The following is a 16499-nucleotide window of genomic DNA, read 5'->3' on the forward strand; positions in this document are numbered from 1 at the left end:
ACCTAGTCCACATGATTATCCACGTACCACAAGAGTCCTTCCACAAGGTGAACCGCATGACAACTGATTTCCTGAATAAATCTGAAAGCAAATGCTCTACCATGGAAACAAGCAGGTGATGTTGTAATGCACTCCCTACGTCTCCACCACTAGGTGACAAAATCTTTTCCCCATTCCAACGGTTTAACAATTAAGCGACACATTTGAGTGTTCAAAGAACAAAAACAATTTCGGCTGGTAATTTTCCTTCATAAAAAAATATCTTATTCAGGCTGATCTGAATTCCATAGTTAGGAAAATTATTAAAGAAATGTCAGAACACAAAACACTTTCATGCAGAATAGAACATCTGCTAATTAACCCAAATTATTACTTGCACATCAAACTTGATGTTGCAACAAGCTTGAACTTACTTGCCATCTCACCCCCAACTCTTAGTCCCAAGGACGTAGAAACTTTTGTTCACAATTACCACCCCACAAAATAAAATAAAAAAAAAAACACAAGAGGAAATTCTAAACTATGACGTAAAATAGAACGTTCTGAAATACAAAGTGGTGCTTCCTCTGTAATGGTCCAGCCCACTAGTTCGTGTTCCGCTCTGTCTCGCCATCTGTACAGTAGTGTGCAAATAACTGCTTAGTTTATTTTCATCCGCAGCTCAATCTAGTGTTCGGCTTCGTCCTCATTGCCGGCCTTCTCTACACAACAGTATTCAGAGAACAGTTACTGGGCACGCTGGCTGTCAGCGTTTCTGCTGACACGCTGTCAAGTCTAGGACCGTCCGAAGGTACAAGCAGGGTGGTGCTGCTGTCAGCAGAGTCCTCCAGGTCTTCTGAAGAGGGGACCACAATGGGAGATCTAGCCTCCGCTGGCGGCTGGGAGGGCGCCTCAGTGACTTCTCTGGAAGGTTGGAGAGTGAGTGCTGGTTGCGGTTCAACAGTATCTAAAAATAAACGTAAAAAATAACATTTAGCTGAATGGACGGCAGAATTGTAAAAGTGGGATCAATTCAAACAAGCACTGACAAAGCCAAATAGTGTCACCTATACAAGAGCTATTGGGTTTGCAAATGTATTTTATCTATGTTGTACATCAGCGTTGCTACTGTTCAGCATGGTTAAAAGTTAATGGCGTAGAGTAGAGTGTTGTGGAGTGTCGTGGAATGGAATGGTAGAGTAGAGTGGAGTGGCATAGAACAGAGTGGACTGGTGTAGAGTGCAATGAAATAGGCTGTTGCAGCGTAAAGTGTCATAGTGTGTAGCGGTATAGAATTCTGCAGCATACAAAGCAGCGTCGTTGAATGCAGTGCTATAGTTTAGTGCTGCAAAGTTGAGTGCAGTTGTGTAGAGTGCAGTGGTGCAGAGTGCAGTGGTGCAGAGTGCAGTGGTGCAGAGTGCAGTGGTGCAGAGTGCAGTGGTGCAGAGTGCAGTGGTGCAGAGTGCAGTGGTGCAGAGTGCAGTGGTGCAGAGTGCAGTGGTGCAGAGTGCAGTGGTGCAGAGTGCAGTGGTGCAGAGTGCAGTGGTGCAGAGTGCAGTGGTGCAGAGTGCAGTGGTGCAGAGTGCAGTGGTGCAGAGTGCAGTGGTGCAGAGGTGCAGAGTGCAGTGCTGACCAGTAGAGTGGCATAGAGTGCAGTGGCGCTGAGTGGTGCAAAGTGGAATGGCGTTGAATGGTGCAGAGTAGAGTGTAGTGGGGCAGAGAGTGGAATAATGAAGAGTGGGTGAGGAGGTGTAGAGTCCTGTGCCACAGTGTGGTACAGTGCAGTTGTATGGAGAGGTGTAGAGTGGTGCACAGTAGAGTGCAATGGCATACAAGTAAATAAGAAGTTTCAGGAGTGCAAGAATTCCGGAGCGTCTTAGCGCTAAGCGAATCTCTGAAATGGCTGGTGAACAGGGACTAACTTACTTGACAGTGAGAGTGAAGAGCCAAGTTTTAACAAATTTCCTAAAAAGGGTGAAGCTCTGCGGAAGTCTTAAATATTAAGGCAGAGTTCCACATTTTTCTGCAGCAGCTAGGAGAAGCTCCTACCCCACCTGTACTTTTTTTTTGGGAATCTTCATCAGATAATAAAGAGAGGACCTTAATACACGCCACAGAGAGTAACAAGTAAAAAGGTTCTGAAGATAATGGGGGACGGTGTCATGCAAGGCTATGTGTCTCATGCCACGCACCTGAATTTTACTATTCGGACCCTGGCAGCCAATGCAGATTCTGAGTTTTCTTAGACACAAAGAAACATTTTGGCAACTTTAGAAGACGTTCTGCTGCGTTTTGGGAAGACTGAAGCTTAGTTCAAGAATGTTTATTTATCCCTCAATAGAGGGCATTACAGTAGTCTATCTTTTGAAAGGATAAGGGCAACCACAACCATCTTTTGCAGGTCAGTGGGAATAAAAGGAAAACCCCTTTTAGGCAGCTTGATTGTATAAAAGCAAGAAGAGGTTATATGGTTTATCTGATCCGAAAAATTCAGCTGCTAATCAAAAATAATACCTAGTTTTTTTTTAAACCTTTTGGACAGGAACAGGTAATGGGCCGAAGTCCTCTGGCCACCAGGAATTGTTCGAAGCTGCTACGTGCTTCCCAAACAAAATCACATCTGCTTTCTCAGTCTTAAGCTTAAAAGTTTACGGACTGATTACGATTCTAGGCATCTATGCCATCATCCTCCGTGGAAATAAGATACAATAATTTGTGTATTTTCAGTGTAACCCATAGCAGAGAGCCCAACTGATTGGATACGTTTCATCAAAGGGGTAATATAAATGTTGAAAAAGGGAGGACTCTTGTGGTACCCTATAAGGAAGAGAGAAGGAGTTGAATTGAAAGCTGCCCATCTCCACCGTTTGAACTCTATTAGCTAGGAATGAACTGGGAAGTGAGAGCGATGCGCCTCTAACCCCGACCCTTTCAAGCCGGTTGACAAGCACCTCATAGTTCACCATATCATATGCAGCTGAGACGTCCAGAAGAATCAGCGCAGCATCCCGACCCTCTGCCGCCAGCCTCCGGATCTCTCCTCTGGAGCAGCCCCAAGGGCTGGTTCAGTACAATGAAGCCATGTTGCGAAGGATTTGTTAACATGTTGGACATTAAAAAAGCAGTAAAATTTTGGTTCAATGCCGTTCTCACATTCTGGCATGTGAAATAGACGGGAGATGGGACGATAGGTCTTGATAACCGTTGAATCTTATGTAGGTGTTTTTTAGATGGAGAATTGAAGCCTTCTTCCAAGCCATTGGATAATGAACCTGCCTCTAGAATACAATTCTATGTCAGGCCCGTAGGCGAGGATTATGCTTTATCTTTCTTTACTTTTAATACAGCAGCCATTTTAAAGTCATCAAAACAAACAAATCATTCCTATGAACCATCGGGAATAGCAAAACAATAGAGTGTCCATGACCAGAATGTCCTCTGTCTTCTGCACCAATCACAGGGCCCCGAGGTGAGTATAGTCCTCTTTCACTGCCCAATTTCCTCTTTCTTTACTGCTTGCGGCCAGATAAGTCATATTTCCTTAACTCTCTTAATTCAGTGATGCATACATGCCAACCCTCCCGATTCAGGCGTGAGACTACCGATTTGAAGGCTAGTCTCCCGCCTCCCGATTCAAGCAGCCAGAAACCCGATTCTGAAAATCTCACCTTTGGTTTTAAAATGTCCCACGTCGAAAGTACGTTCACTTCCTGCATATCTTCCCCATTTGTGGGGCCTTTGGATTGGCCTAACTCCTGCTCAGCAGCCAATCAGCACTTAGCAACGTCATCACTGACGTTACACCAATGAAGAGGACAGCAATACAGAAGGCAGGAAGTGGCGCGAAATCGGGAGCATAAAGCTCCTGAATTCCATTTACTTTTTGGGGTATGTGGCTTTATTCACTGCTGCCGTTTGCTGTCCTGTTGAGGTTCTCCTGGTCCGAGATCTACGTTTTTGTTCCTCGCTGTGAAGAATTCCTCTGCTGATTCAGACTGGTGTTCTGCTGCTGTCGGAAGATTTAAAGCACCAACAGGTAAGTTTAAAGTGCTTTCATTTCCTTCTATTTGCAGCGTTCGTGCAAATATTCTTTCCATGCTGCGTAGAAACTATTTTTCCCTTGCTTGTTCATTATTTGTTTAAAGCCTGTGCTAAAGCATTCAGAAATGTTCTGCTATTGTTTTAAAATGTAGATTCTTAATGTTAACTTTGTGGGCAATGTCCGATCATTCCTATTGTCGGCGAAATGGAATTGCATATTACCCTGCCTTTACATTTAACAAAAAAAAATGTAAATAGGCTCCATTTCTGAAGCAATAAAATAATATTTTGACATTGGGGTAAAACTTCTAGCAAATTATTTGTGTGATGCGTACTGATAGCATTTATGATTACTGTGGCCAGCAGTAGTTGTGAACATTTCACGAGAATAGTCACTTTATTCTACTAGCTTGTCTTGGCGTACTTGCTTTGGGCATTAGTTTAAACTTACAAACCTTCCAAAACTGAAATGCATCGTTTTTGGTCTGGTTTGACAGTGCAGTTATCTGCATTTACCAATATGTAATTATAGGCTTTGCCCCTGCCCAGTATTAACTTCCCTCATGCTGGGCTGGGGTGTGTATCGTTCATCCTCTTGAGCCCAGTGGAGACTATATATAGTAAATTGCACACTGAATTTGTAGTTGTATACGCAGCATTTCTTTTACTGTAGGAGGCTTTATTTTAATAGTTAAGACTACAAATCAAGGCATGCAATTCATCTACAGTTAACTACTTTAGTACGAGTGTTCAGAAATGTGGCCAAATATTCTGAAAACATCAGATGATTTCCTGCATTGAATCTATGCAGGATTGTCCTGGTCTGTGTGGTGGTGGACTGTAACCTATGTTGAAATTCCTTCATGGCTGCCCAGCTTATTCAAAGCTTTGAGATCTGCTTCCCATTTTCCTCACCGTGTTTTTTTTTTTTGTTTTGCACATGGCCAATTTACACTTTACTTTTTAAACTTCAGTCAATGCTTTCTGTCAATTGCTCCTTTGTATTTCAACACCCTTCTGCCTCACCTTCTAGCAGGCTCACACTGCTGGCTAGGGCCTCTTAGAACATGCCAGTTCTTTAGGAGACTTCTAACAAATCATTATAAAAGATATTGGAGGGGAGTCAATTGGAACAACTGCTGCCCCTGACTGTGTTTTGCAGCTATTTGATCATTGGAAGGGCTGAGGAGGGTTCAGATTATGAAGCTGGTGGTGGTCTCAAGCAAGTTGGTTCTTATCCTCAACTCTGCGGTGGGCATTAAGAGCCTTCCTCTGACAAAGTTCCTTCCTGGAATGCTTTGTATGCAACAGAATAACTCTAATCAAAGATTTGACCCAAATGGCTACATGTGGATCTTCATGGCACCAATCAACCCATGATTGCCAGTATTATGAAGGCTTGAACACCAACTGCACACCATGTGCTAGCACTGACCTGATCGCGGCCATGTAATACAACTGCAGTAGTCAGTAAGACATGGTGTAAACTCTGACAAATATGAAGCTATTTATCTGGCAGTGCAAAGTGTTTACTGGTCTATTTGCACCATACTCAACAAATTCCACACCAATTTCTAAAAATAGAGGGAAACATTATTGCCACCAGGACCAAAAATCCAATTAGTTGCACCCAGATGTGCAATTTTAAAGGCTTTTTGGAAATCAAGCACGAAGACTCAAATACCAACAGCAGTTATCTGGTCACGGTAGACTGGGTCCAAGTCACAGGTTCAGGCAGACTACAATAGAGCATGGGCAGGACGTTCATTCATTGAGTATTTTGATTTCTCTGATTAAATTATATTGTGAATTAGGCTCTAAAATGCCTTCAAGCATTTGGCTTTATAGGTTCTTGTTCAATGTTGAATATGTATTTTAGTATTGGAGCTTGGTCCGCTGTTTCGGGATTGCCTGTTTAGCTGTTGATTGCTATGCACACATCTCTAAGCTCAGACGACTACCAGGGATTAGATGTGGTATTTTTGTATTTCTCCCTCAGGTTCCATAGAGTTGTGCTGCTTTGATAAATCGGACTCTGCTGGTAGTCTACCATGGCTGTCAAAATTGCAGGTCACCATAAGCAGATTTGGGGCCGGATGTACGACTGTGGCATTTAGCAACTTACAAATTGCGAGTCACAATTTGCAAGTCGCTAAATGCCATGTACAATAGTGTCTGAGATATCTACATAACCTCATGCACTTTACTCTTCACAGTCAAAAAGGAGGTGAGCATTCCTCTAGACAAATTTGCTTGGAAATGCACCATTTGCACCATTTGCCCACTCATTTTTTTAAAAAAAAAATCTCAGGGAGGGTACACCACAACCACAAATTTTTACAGCGCAGCACGTGCAAATCTCACCAGCCGCCACTGACATTTACTGTTATGCCTGACCCGTTTCACGTTACACTTTATTGAGGTCGTTGCACACGCGCATATTTCTCCCTCTTAGCGAAGTTGAAATGTTGGCATGTATGGTGATGTAACATTGCACTTTGTTTTACTTGCGTTTGCGCTGTACCAGTGTGTTACAAGTTCTAGTGTGCATATTCCTGTCGCATAGTTTTCTTGTGTCCCTTCCAGGCGCCGCTCTAGAGCCTTCGCGCTCTCCACAGAGCCTTCGCGCTTCGTGTGGCAGTTGGGAAGCGCTCTGGCCGTCAGCCGCCTCGCGCCCCCTCCTATTGTTGATGAAGTTTTCTTATGAGCGTGTTGTTTCTTTGCCCTAGGTGCATTTCGGTACACGAGTCTTTCCGGCTGTGGGCGCGCTCCTCCCTAGCGGCCGTGCATTGGTGCGGCGCGCTGTTTCGCCGCTAGAGGGCGTGTGTGAACGTCCTCTCCGCTGCGTGCGTTCCCGAGATACTTCGCATTCCGCTTTTGAATCCGGAGCGCACTGTAGCGATCGAGCCTCTGCCTGCCTGACACCCTTTGCGGTCTCTTTTGCCTCTGGCAATTTCCTCTTTGAACGCCCCCTGAACGCCTTTAAGAAAGGTCGGTAGATTACTTGTGGGGCTGTGGGTTTCTGACAGTGCCCAGCCTCGGGGTCAGTATTTTGTAGGCCTGTTACACGCTCTGGAGAGTCTGTATTGCAGGCTGTGGCCTGCAGGGACCCTTTTATTGGCAGGCTGCCCTTTCATTATAGTTTGGCACCAGGGCTGTTGGGTCCCAGGACTAGTTCCCGATTTCAAGCTCTGCTTGACCAGAAGCCGGTTGACACCCAGCCCCCATACTACGGATTTACCCTCTGTTCCCTAGTCCCACTTACCTTGGTAGTAGTGTCGCCTCGTCATGGAGGAGTATCAGGACGACACTAACCTGGAGGACCAGTGGGAAGAGGACCCTCTCACTGCATTGCAGTGGGATGAAGACTTCTATGATGCAGTAGATTCCTCTATACACAAGGCGGTGGAGCAGGCGATGGCCCCATTAGAAGAGCGCCTCTACCGCAAGATCGAGCTAGCCTGTGATAAGTTGGCCAAGGCAGCTCAGGCCACTCCGGCCTCTACCCCATCCAGCGATGCTTCCGCTGACCCTCAACCTCCTCCAGCGAAGCGCGCCAAGGACAAGGGGGTTGACACTGATGCTTTCGCTCGCCTTAAGCGAACTTTCTTGGCTAGCAAGCCCCCTCCGCCTGCGCCCACCAACTCTGATGACCCTGCTCAAGGGGATGATGAGGAAGCTGGTCCTTCACGTCCCTGGCGACCTTCGCACCCAGAACCTTCCACCGCAGTCCCTAGCGCAGGTGCGCAAAATCTCTGCGCGGATATGTTGGACCCAGGTGACATCTTGCACCAGAGGTCCTCGGATTGGACGCCCTGTGATAAGGTCTCCCAGTACGTCGCCAGCCGCATCCGCCGGCCATTAGAGGCCTCAGTGCGCAACTGTCTGAGGGCGGAATGTCCTCGCCCCTCCTTAGAAGATAAGGTGGCGGCAACTCCCGAAATTGACCTGCGCATGACGAAGTTTCTACAGGAATTTGTAAAGGACCCCAAAAAGGGGATCGATAGGTCTTGGCGGGCTTGTCAAGACAAGCTTCTTGATATTCTGGGGCTTGATATGGCGGAGGACGCCAAGTCGTCGGGAGCCTTGATCTCCCCAGACGACCTCTCCTCTTGGGCCCAGCGCGTGGTGGTATTCTTAGGGAACGACAATTGCACTATATCAACCGAACGCCGCAGATCCCTCTTGATAAAGGTGGATCACAAACTTGGGGATCTAGCAGATTCCGAAGAGGGCCCTGTTGCCCTGAGGGGTCTTTTTGGAGAACCCTTTAAGAAGGAACTTGGACGCTTCGTGAATACATTCATGTCCCTGGACAGGGCACAGATTTCTATTCGGAAAGTTTTTCGCCCATGGGTTTTCAGGGGGGCCGGTCGAGGCAGGAGCCGCTCGTCCGGCCGTCCTAACCAACAACGAGGAGACTCCAACCAAGCAGGCTATCAGGACCAGGCCAGGTTCTGCAACTTCTACCCGACGAGGGGACGACGAGGAAAGAACTGGTGGCAGAGGCGGCGGCAACTCAAGTTCTTCAGGTGAGCGTTCTACCTTCTTCCCAACTAAGAGTGGGGAGCCGGCTCGCTCATTTTTTCCAGGCCTGAACTTCTGTCACGGGCGACGCTTAGGTGCTCCAAACTGTCCGGGGATTTCATATAGAGTTTCTCGGGGAGCCAGTCAAACCGACCCCACAGCGCCCGTTGGTGTTCTCGGCAGTAGACGAGGCTTTGGTCGACAGGGAGGTCCAGTCTCTTTCACACAAGGGAGCAGTGGTGCAGACTACTTCTCATGCTCAGGGTTTCATCAGCAATCTGTTCATAGTCGACAAGGCGGACAGGGGCCAGCGACCAGTCATAAATTTGCACGAGTTCAACGGGTGGCTGGTTCACCCCCACTTCAAGATGGAGGAAATCCATCTTCTTCGCGATCTTCTCAGGCCAAACGACTGGATGGCGCATCACAATTCAACAGACGCATACCTAACCATCCCAATTTTTCCACCGCATCGGAGGTTTCTGCAGTTTCTCTGGCAAGGCAAAAGGTACGAATTCACCACATTTCCTTTCGGTCTTTCCTCTGCTCCTTGGTGTTTCACCAAGGTTCTGCGTCCGGTGATCGAGCATCTGCGTGCATCCAGGATGCGTCTCATCGTTTATTTAGACAACATTTTACTCATGGCGCAATGTCCCACAGCCCAGACTCAACAGCTTTGCACAGCGGTCAATCTCCTCCAAAGCCTGGGCTTTGGGATCAACAAGGCAAAATCCGTGCTCGTGCCATCCCAGAAGGTAATCTTCCTGGGATTCTCCATCGATTCTGTCGCGGCTACACTCAGCCTTCCGTCCCGGAAAATGACGTAAATCCGTCAGGAGCTGAGGAGGGCTCTTACCCAGCATCAGCTCTCCCTACGACAGATAGACCGCATAGTGGGTCTTCTGTCTGCATCCATACAAGCTATATTTCCAGACGCACTTCATTACAGGGCCTTGCAGGACCTCAAAGCCTGACACCTTCGCAAAGGCCTTTCTTCCTCTCAGAAGGTGTCTCTCTCTCCCCAGAGGACAGGGAGGAGATTCAATGGTGGCTTTCCAATATGGAAGCCTGGAATGGTCAGGTGATTTTCGGTTCTGCGCCAGATATTGTTATCGAATCAGACGCCAGCAAGTCAGGGTGGGGCGCGCGGTGTGGCGAGTTCACAACAGGCGGTGTATGGTCTCCTGCGGAACAACAGTTGTATATCAACTGTCTGGAGTTATTGGCAGGGTCGTTCGCGATCCAATGCTGGACCAAGGACTCGATACGATCATGTGTCCTGCTCAAGATGGACAACATATCGGCCGTCCGGTATATAAACTGCCTTGGGGGCATACGCTCGAGGGCTCTCTCGGACATGGCGGCAAATTTTTGGAAGTATTGTCTGGACCATCAGGTATCCATGAAGGCGGAATATCTTCCGGGCCGGGACAATCAGGTAGCGGACTTTCAGTCTCGTCACCTCTACGACAGCAGTCTTTGGAAACTGCATCCGGGGTTTTTTGCAGATCTTAAATCTGTTTGGGGTCCGTTTTCAGTGGACCTCTTTGCGTCTCTCCTGGACCACCAGCTGCCCCGGTTCTTCATTTGGAGTCCGGATCCCCTAGCAGCGCGGACGGATGCATTTCTCCAGCATTGGCAGTCCGAACGGGGCTATGCCTTACCACCGTTTGGCATGATCACGAGGGTGTCAGCCCAAGTGCGGCGTCAGAACGCGGATGTGGTTCTCATCTCGCCGATATGGAGGTCTCAAGTGTGGTTTCCAGTTCTTCTGGAACTTTCTTGGGATTTTCCAATCCCACTCCCCCAGTTTCCAACTCTTCTCCTCATCCACTGATAGAGCAGGATCTCTCACTCATGGCATGGAGGACTACAGGGGACGCTGGGCGGTCCCAGGCCTTTTGGCAAAGGCTGATAGCTCATGTCCAAAGCTTGGGCCGACAGTACCGTCAAGCAGAACCAGTCTACCTGGAGAAGGTGGTGTCGGTGTGTGCGACGGGATCTTGATCCCGTGGCAGCAGATGTGACCTTTATTCTGAATTTCTTAGCCTCCCTGGCGGCGGAGGGCTTCAATTATAAGACAATTAATACCTTCCGTTCAGCCATTTAGGCGGGTCACACCATGGTAGACGGATCTCCGGTAGGTGAGCATCCCTGGGTTTGTCATCTCCTGCGAGGTGTCTGTCTCGCTACCACCTGAACCTTGTTATTCCCACCTCTGGGATGTTAACCAGGTTTTAAACCTGTTTCTGTCTTGGCAACCAAATAGATTCCTTTCCAGGAAGGAGTTATCAGCGAAATTGGCAATGCCTCTCTGCCTTATCTCATGCAGACGAGTATCGGACGTCAGAGCCCTTGATATTACCGGTAGGATTTTCTCTCCCACGGGAGTCACTTTCACGATTCGCACACGTACTAAGTCTGGGACACGTTCCATCTCTTATCCGGCGTTTCCAGACTCTCCAAAGCTATGTGTAGTGGCGTGTCTCAAAGCTTACGAGGAAATGTCAGAGGAGTTTCGTCCTCCAGGAGAGAGGCAATTGTTCATTGCACTTAAGAAGCCTCATAAAACGGTTTCTTCACCCATAATTGCCCGCTGGGTAAGATGAGTCATGCGGGGGGCAGGCATTAGTCTTCAAGCATTCGGCGCTCACTCAGCCAGAGGAGCGATTGCCTCCAAGGCATTTACCCTGGGAGTTCGTCTGGAAGACATTCTGAATGGAGTAGATTGGACTTCAGACTCTACCTTTAAGCGTTTTATTTTAAACCGGTTATTGACATTGCTCACTTGGTCGTGAGCAATCTTTAAACGAGCATAATCCTCGCCTCCGGTCCTGACAGAATGAAAACTTTCCTAGCTAGGGTGACGGAAAGTTTCAATTCTATTAAGGACTCGAAGGCGAGGATTATCCCACCAGGGTACAAGATCTCTTTGCTTCCTTCCCGCCCACGTATTGGAGTAGCATGTCTCAATGATTATGGTATCATTTGATGTTGGTGTAAGCTTCGCTCAGCTGTCTTCTTTGCAGGCTAAACCTTAGCCACGTTGTCGCTTACATTTTGTCTTACGTTTCAGGCGATTCGAGTAAACAGGATTCGTGAAGTCTCTGGACTGGCTGGCCTTCAGCGACAAAAGAGGAAGATTGGGCAGTGAAAGAGGACTATACTCACCTAGGGGCCCTGTGATTGGTGCAGAAGACGGAGGACATTCTGGTCATGGACACTATTGTTTTGCTATTCCCGATGGTTCATGGGTATGTTTTGATGACTTGGCTGCTGTATTAAAAGTAAAGAAAGATCAAGCATTATCCTAGCCTCCAAGTCCGTAATAGATTTTCCGTCAAGCTAGCTAAGACATTTTTCATTCAGTAGTTTAGTCAGATGCACTGAGATCAAATCAGGGATCAAATGAAGGACAGAAGGTGGACAAGGGTCAGACTGTGACTCAGATTTGGTGGTTACAGTCAGATCAGCAACTCTGTCCTCCATAAGAGGGTAATAGTTGCACAGACCACCTTGCAATATCGAGTTGTCTGGTATGGGTCGAGATAGATTTGTGAATTCATATGTAATAAGCCAACTATAGAGCACGAGTAGCTGGAAATGTTATTTGATGCAAAATTACACACTATTCATTTTGCTTTGAAAGAAGTCAACCAGTTTGTTACAAAAGCTTGATACAGGCTACTAGTAATGCCCTGATCCAGGTTAGAGAGAAAGGTAAATGTTTTGAACAACTCACATATATAGTGGCATAAAGTGGTGTGGAGTCCATTGGCGTAGGGTGTTGCAGAGTATAGCACCGAAGAGTGCAGAAGCACAGAATTCAGCAGCATACACTGCAGCATCATACAATACAGTGGCGTAGATTTGAGTGGTGCATAACAGAGTGGAGTGGTGCAGAGTGGAGTGATGCGTAACAGAGTGGAGCAGAGTAGAGTGGCGCAGAGTGGAGCGGCGCATAGTAAAGTGTAATGGTGTGGTGCAGGGTAGAGGGAAGTGACAGAGTGGAGCGGTGTGGAGTAGAGTGCAGTGGCAGAGTACAGCGACCTGGAATAATGGTGCAAAGTGGTGTAGAGTGCAGTGGCATAGAGTGCAGTGATGCAGAGTAGATTAGAATGTGTAGGGGGATTGGCATACAGTGCAGGGGCATGGAGTGGTACAGAGTAGAGTGCAATGGCATAGACTGCAGGGTTGTAGAGTGGCCTGGACTGGGGTGGCGTAGAGTGCATTACCATATAGGAAAGTGGTGTAGAGTGGCAGAGTGGAGTGGTGCGCCATGTAGTAGACTGCAGTGGTGTGCTGTAAAGTGGAGTGGTGCAGAGTAGATTGCAGTGGGATAGAGTGGAGTACGCATGGTGTGCTAGTACACTGCCATTAGACAACACATTTTCAATTGAAATGGACATTAGATTTGCACAGAACTACAGTTTTACTAATAAAACTATATAGAGCTCAGCAAATATGATAAGAAAAGAACAAGATTTAGAGGCCTGTTTACAGAAAGGAGTACGCGAGAAAGAATACAAGGAGAGTTAGTGCGAAAAGGTTTTGCTCCCTGGGAGGGACGAACTAAACCTGGAAAGCCTAAAACAAAGCCAGAAAATGTGAGTCACAAAGCCAGTGGTAAGCTAAGTGTGGAATTCATTCCCAGGGAAGCCTTCTGAAAGTCCAAAAGATGTCTTTAGCAAACCAGACAGCTGTACTGTCTGGTAGTCTTCGACGCACAGTCCACTATAGGCAGGTAGCGAAAGGAAACTCTTGAAAAGAAGGCAAACATTCCTGGCTTTGGCCAGATCAATCAAGGAGTGCCCAAGCACAGGTAAGTAAAGTACATTTTCTATTTTGCCCAAAAGAGGCAGTTGAGTTAATTAAATCAACCTGCCTTTTCATTCTCAAAATATCTAAGGGGGGGCGGGGGGGGGGGGGGGGGGGGGCTTTTGAGAAAAAAAACGCTCGTTTTATTGAAGGCTTACAACCAATTTTTCTTTATTCCACATGTTCTCTGTCATGGAAGGGAATATGAGGAGAATGCCTTGCAGGGGGAAGATGTCAAAAAGCATGGGAGTACATTACATTAAGTTAATTTTAACAAAGGGCTTTGGGTTATCAAATGTTGGAAACGGCAACAGATACTTGAATTACAGCAATTACAGCGAGGAGTTCTGATCCAGGTGACCAACCTTTAGGAGAACAAAGACTACTTAGGTTTAATGATCTGTTTATAGGTGGATGTCTGGGGTCCAAGGCCTAGCTCACTCCTGAGGAGGAATGTCACTAATCAAGTTGCCATTGAGTGCATAGGACAATGGGGAAAAAGCAAAGTTACTCAGTGCAACGTGTTTTGAAGGCAACTCATACAAGCCAATAATTTGCTGGGGCTGAGAAGCATCAACATATGCGAATGCCAAGAAGAAGTATCGAGATACAAATCCTTTTCTTTTTTAGTTCCCAAACACTGGAATCTGTTACCCCAGCCTCTTCATTCCTGTTCAGATTTAAGCTCCTTCAAGAAACTCCAGAAAACACAGTTGTTCGAGCTTTAATCACCTTATGGAATTGTGGCCTGTATCAACAGCTTCGATGCCGAGAGATCCCCTCGGGGATGATTTGTGCCCCTAATACATTTAATATGCAAGTATCTACAGCCATGTAATACTATTTAAAATGCACAATGGTGTTATAATGCACAATGGTGTTGGGCAAAAGTTTCTCTCTAAGGCTTGGCAAAGTTGAGTCACTTTTCCCTAATGGTGTTCTGTAGCTATTTGTGTTCATTTCTTTTTTTCGACAGAGTGGTGATGGAATGTAAGGCAGCTACAAAAGAAAAACCTCTTGAGTGTAGATATCGCCCCCCTCAAAACCGGCGATGAGACGAGTCACTGTGGAGGCAATGATCAAAGTTCATGGGAACAGGCAGGTTTGCCATTTCTATGGTGGAGGACTACCAATCGGTTATCCCCCAGTAAAATTTGATTATGAATACTACATGTATAAAAGGTTCCATGTTTTTGGGGATGTGCAGCTCACAGTGGTGATGGTGACGTCATGTAGACCCCAGATATGAAGTGCACAAGATTGTGATACTTTGGACATACCAGCACGCAAGTACACACTTCATGTCAACCTGTGCACCCAGCAGTCCACAGTAGGTATGGGGAGCTCTCCTGCCCATTTCTTTCTCCATGGGAAGCTACCAATACATTAAATGAGGCCCACCCTTCAGCCATTTCCTGTGTAGTGGCCACATCAAATTGCAAATAAAGAAGATGCAGTGCGGAGTCCAAGCCCAATTAAGATTACATTTAGGATCACTCAGAAATTATGCGAGTGGGACACTAGACTCAGAAGCCAACATAAGCTGGTAAGCAGCAATGGCAGGGTGCTTCACTAGACCTGGAGGAGTCCAAGAGCTTACAAATTTTGTAGACACTTTACTCGAGACTGGCCTTCGACCTTATTGACTAGAAAAGGCACTGGACCCTTTCAATTAGTACTGGGTTTGATTTTTGTCATCTGGAAACAAAGCAGGCATATAGGCTAGTGTGGATAGAGACTACAGGAGAAACAGTGGCACTTTGGCATGGCCGCCATTCTCCTTCCAGATGGGCCAAAATCTACAAAGCCGTATTGCGCTTCACCTGTGGCTTGCTAGAGGGGCGTACTGTGCTCACCAGGAGAAGCTGACCTGATCACTGGACATTTACAGCTCCACATCCCAGGAAGTGCATTTTCCAGGCTGAAGTTTACGCTCTCAAATACTCTTAGTAGAGAAAGACAGTTAGAAAGAAATTCACTGAACATGATGTTCCACAAGCAACATTTCCCAGGTAAGAGACAGATAAGATGATAAAATCTTCAACTCAAAAAGAGATTGATACATTCAGGCATTTATTTAATTCAGCCATGTTGCTGTTCCATATAGGGCAGTTCTGTCATCTTTCATGTCAAGGCACTCTAGTCTTTGCATGTAGGTACCACTGCCATTCCTCCAGTTGTAGTTGATGGGGATGAATAGCACCGAGTTCTTATGACGGTGGCAATTTTGGGGTTTAGAAGTTATGGCAGAGGGAACTTCCTAACTAGGGGACATGGAAGATCTTAGTACTGACTACAAGGTGACTAAACTCAGCAAGCCGGGTTGTTGCCTTACCTGCTTCCGTGCTCATGACAGCTCCACGCCGTCATGAGCCACGGGCGGCATGTGCTTATGCCGGCGTTGAGCCGTCATCCAACTGCTGCTCCGCCCACACGGCCCTAATTCTCCGCCTGTGCAGGAGAATTAGTGAGTGGGCGGGCTCCACGCCGTCATGAGCAAACGCCGCCCGTGACTCATGACGGCGTAGAGCTGTAATGAGCACGGAAGCGCTGGGCTCGCACCCCCGACCCCTCTTCTCTGCCCCCCCCAACCCCTGCCAGCATAGGGGTTAATTATAGTCTTGACATTTTCCAAAGACAGAGGCAAAATATTTTGCATGTTAGGCCACTGCAATTCACAAAATGTAACTTGTTGTAGGTTGACAGCTTTGAAAATCTAAGGTTGTGGTCATATATTCAAACCCTAGATAAAATGAATAAATATTGAATATTTCTATTGATTCCCTGGACCCTCAAGTAAAAGACTCAAATTTTGGCAAACCAAAAGGTAAGATTCATGTTTGCTCAGCATCATATTTTTATTTTCTGATCAATAGACCACTTTAATGTGTCATGTACGAAATATTTAGTTATATAATAATGTGAGAAAACTCCTCTTTTGTAGTTCTAGCCCCCAACTTTTTGCCTGGTTTTGATGTGGTTTCACATGTAGTGCACACTGTCCCTGCCAACCAGATGCCACTTGCCAGTGCTCCTTCCCTAAAACAAAAAACAAACTCCCAATTGGAACTACTGCCTCCTATAACTTGCACCCTTTGGTACCTGGTGCCTGAGAGCTGAAGAGGATCCTTTGG

General features: G+C 46.7%; 1 protein-coding gene across 6 annotated transcripts in view; it reads right to left on the reverse strand.

The window, feature by feature from the left end:
- Window positions 1-238: 238 nt before the first annotated feature.
- The window catches only part of DGCR2 (DiGeorge syndrome critical region gene 2), a 345968-nt gene continuing 329707 nt past the window's right edge, over window positions 239-16499 (reverse strand). For all 6 annotated transcript variants that reach the window (XM_078667852.1, XM_078667849.1, XM_078667853.1 and 3 more), the window contains one exon: window positions 239-946. In XM_078667852.1, coding sequence (XP_078523978.1) covers window positions 702-946 — 245 coding nt within the window. In that variant the 3' untranslated portion in view covers window positions 239-701. The remainder of the gene's footprint in view (window positions 947-16499) is intronic.

Source organism: Lissotriton helveticus, chromosome 11, assembly GCF_964261635.1.
Source record: "Lissotriton helveticus chromosome 11, aLisHel1.1, whole genome shotgun sequence".
NCBI lineage: Eukaryota > Metazoa > Chordata > Amphibia > Caudata > Salamandridae > Lissotriton > Lissotriton helveticus.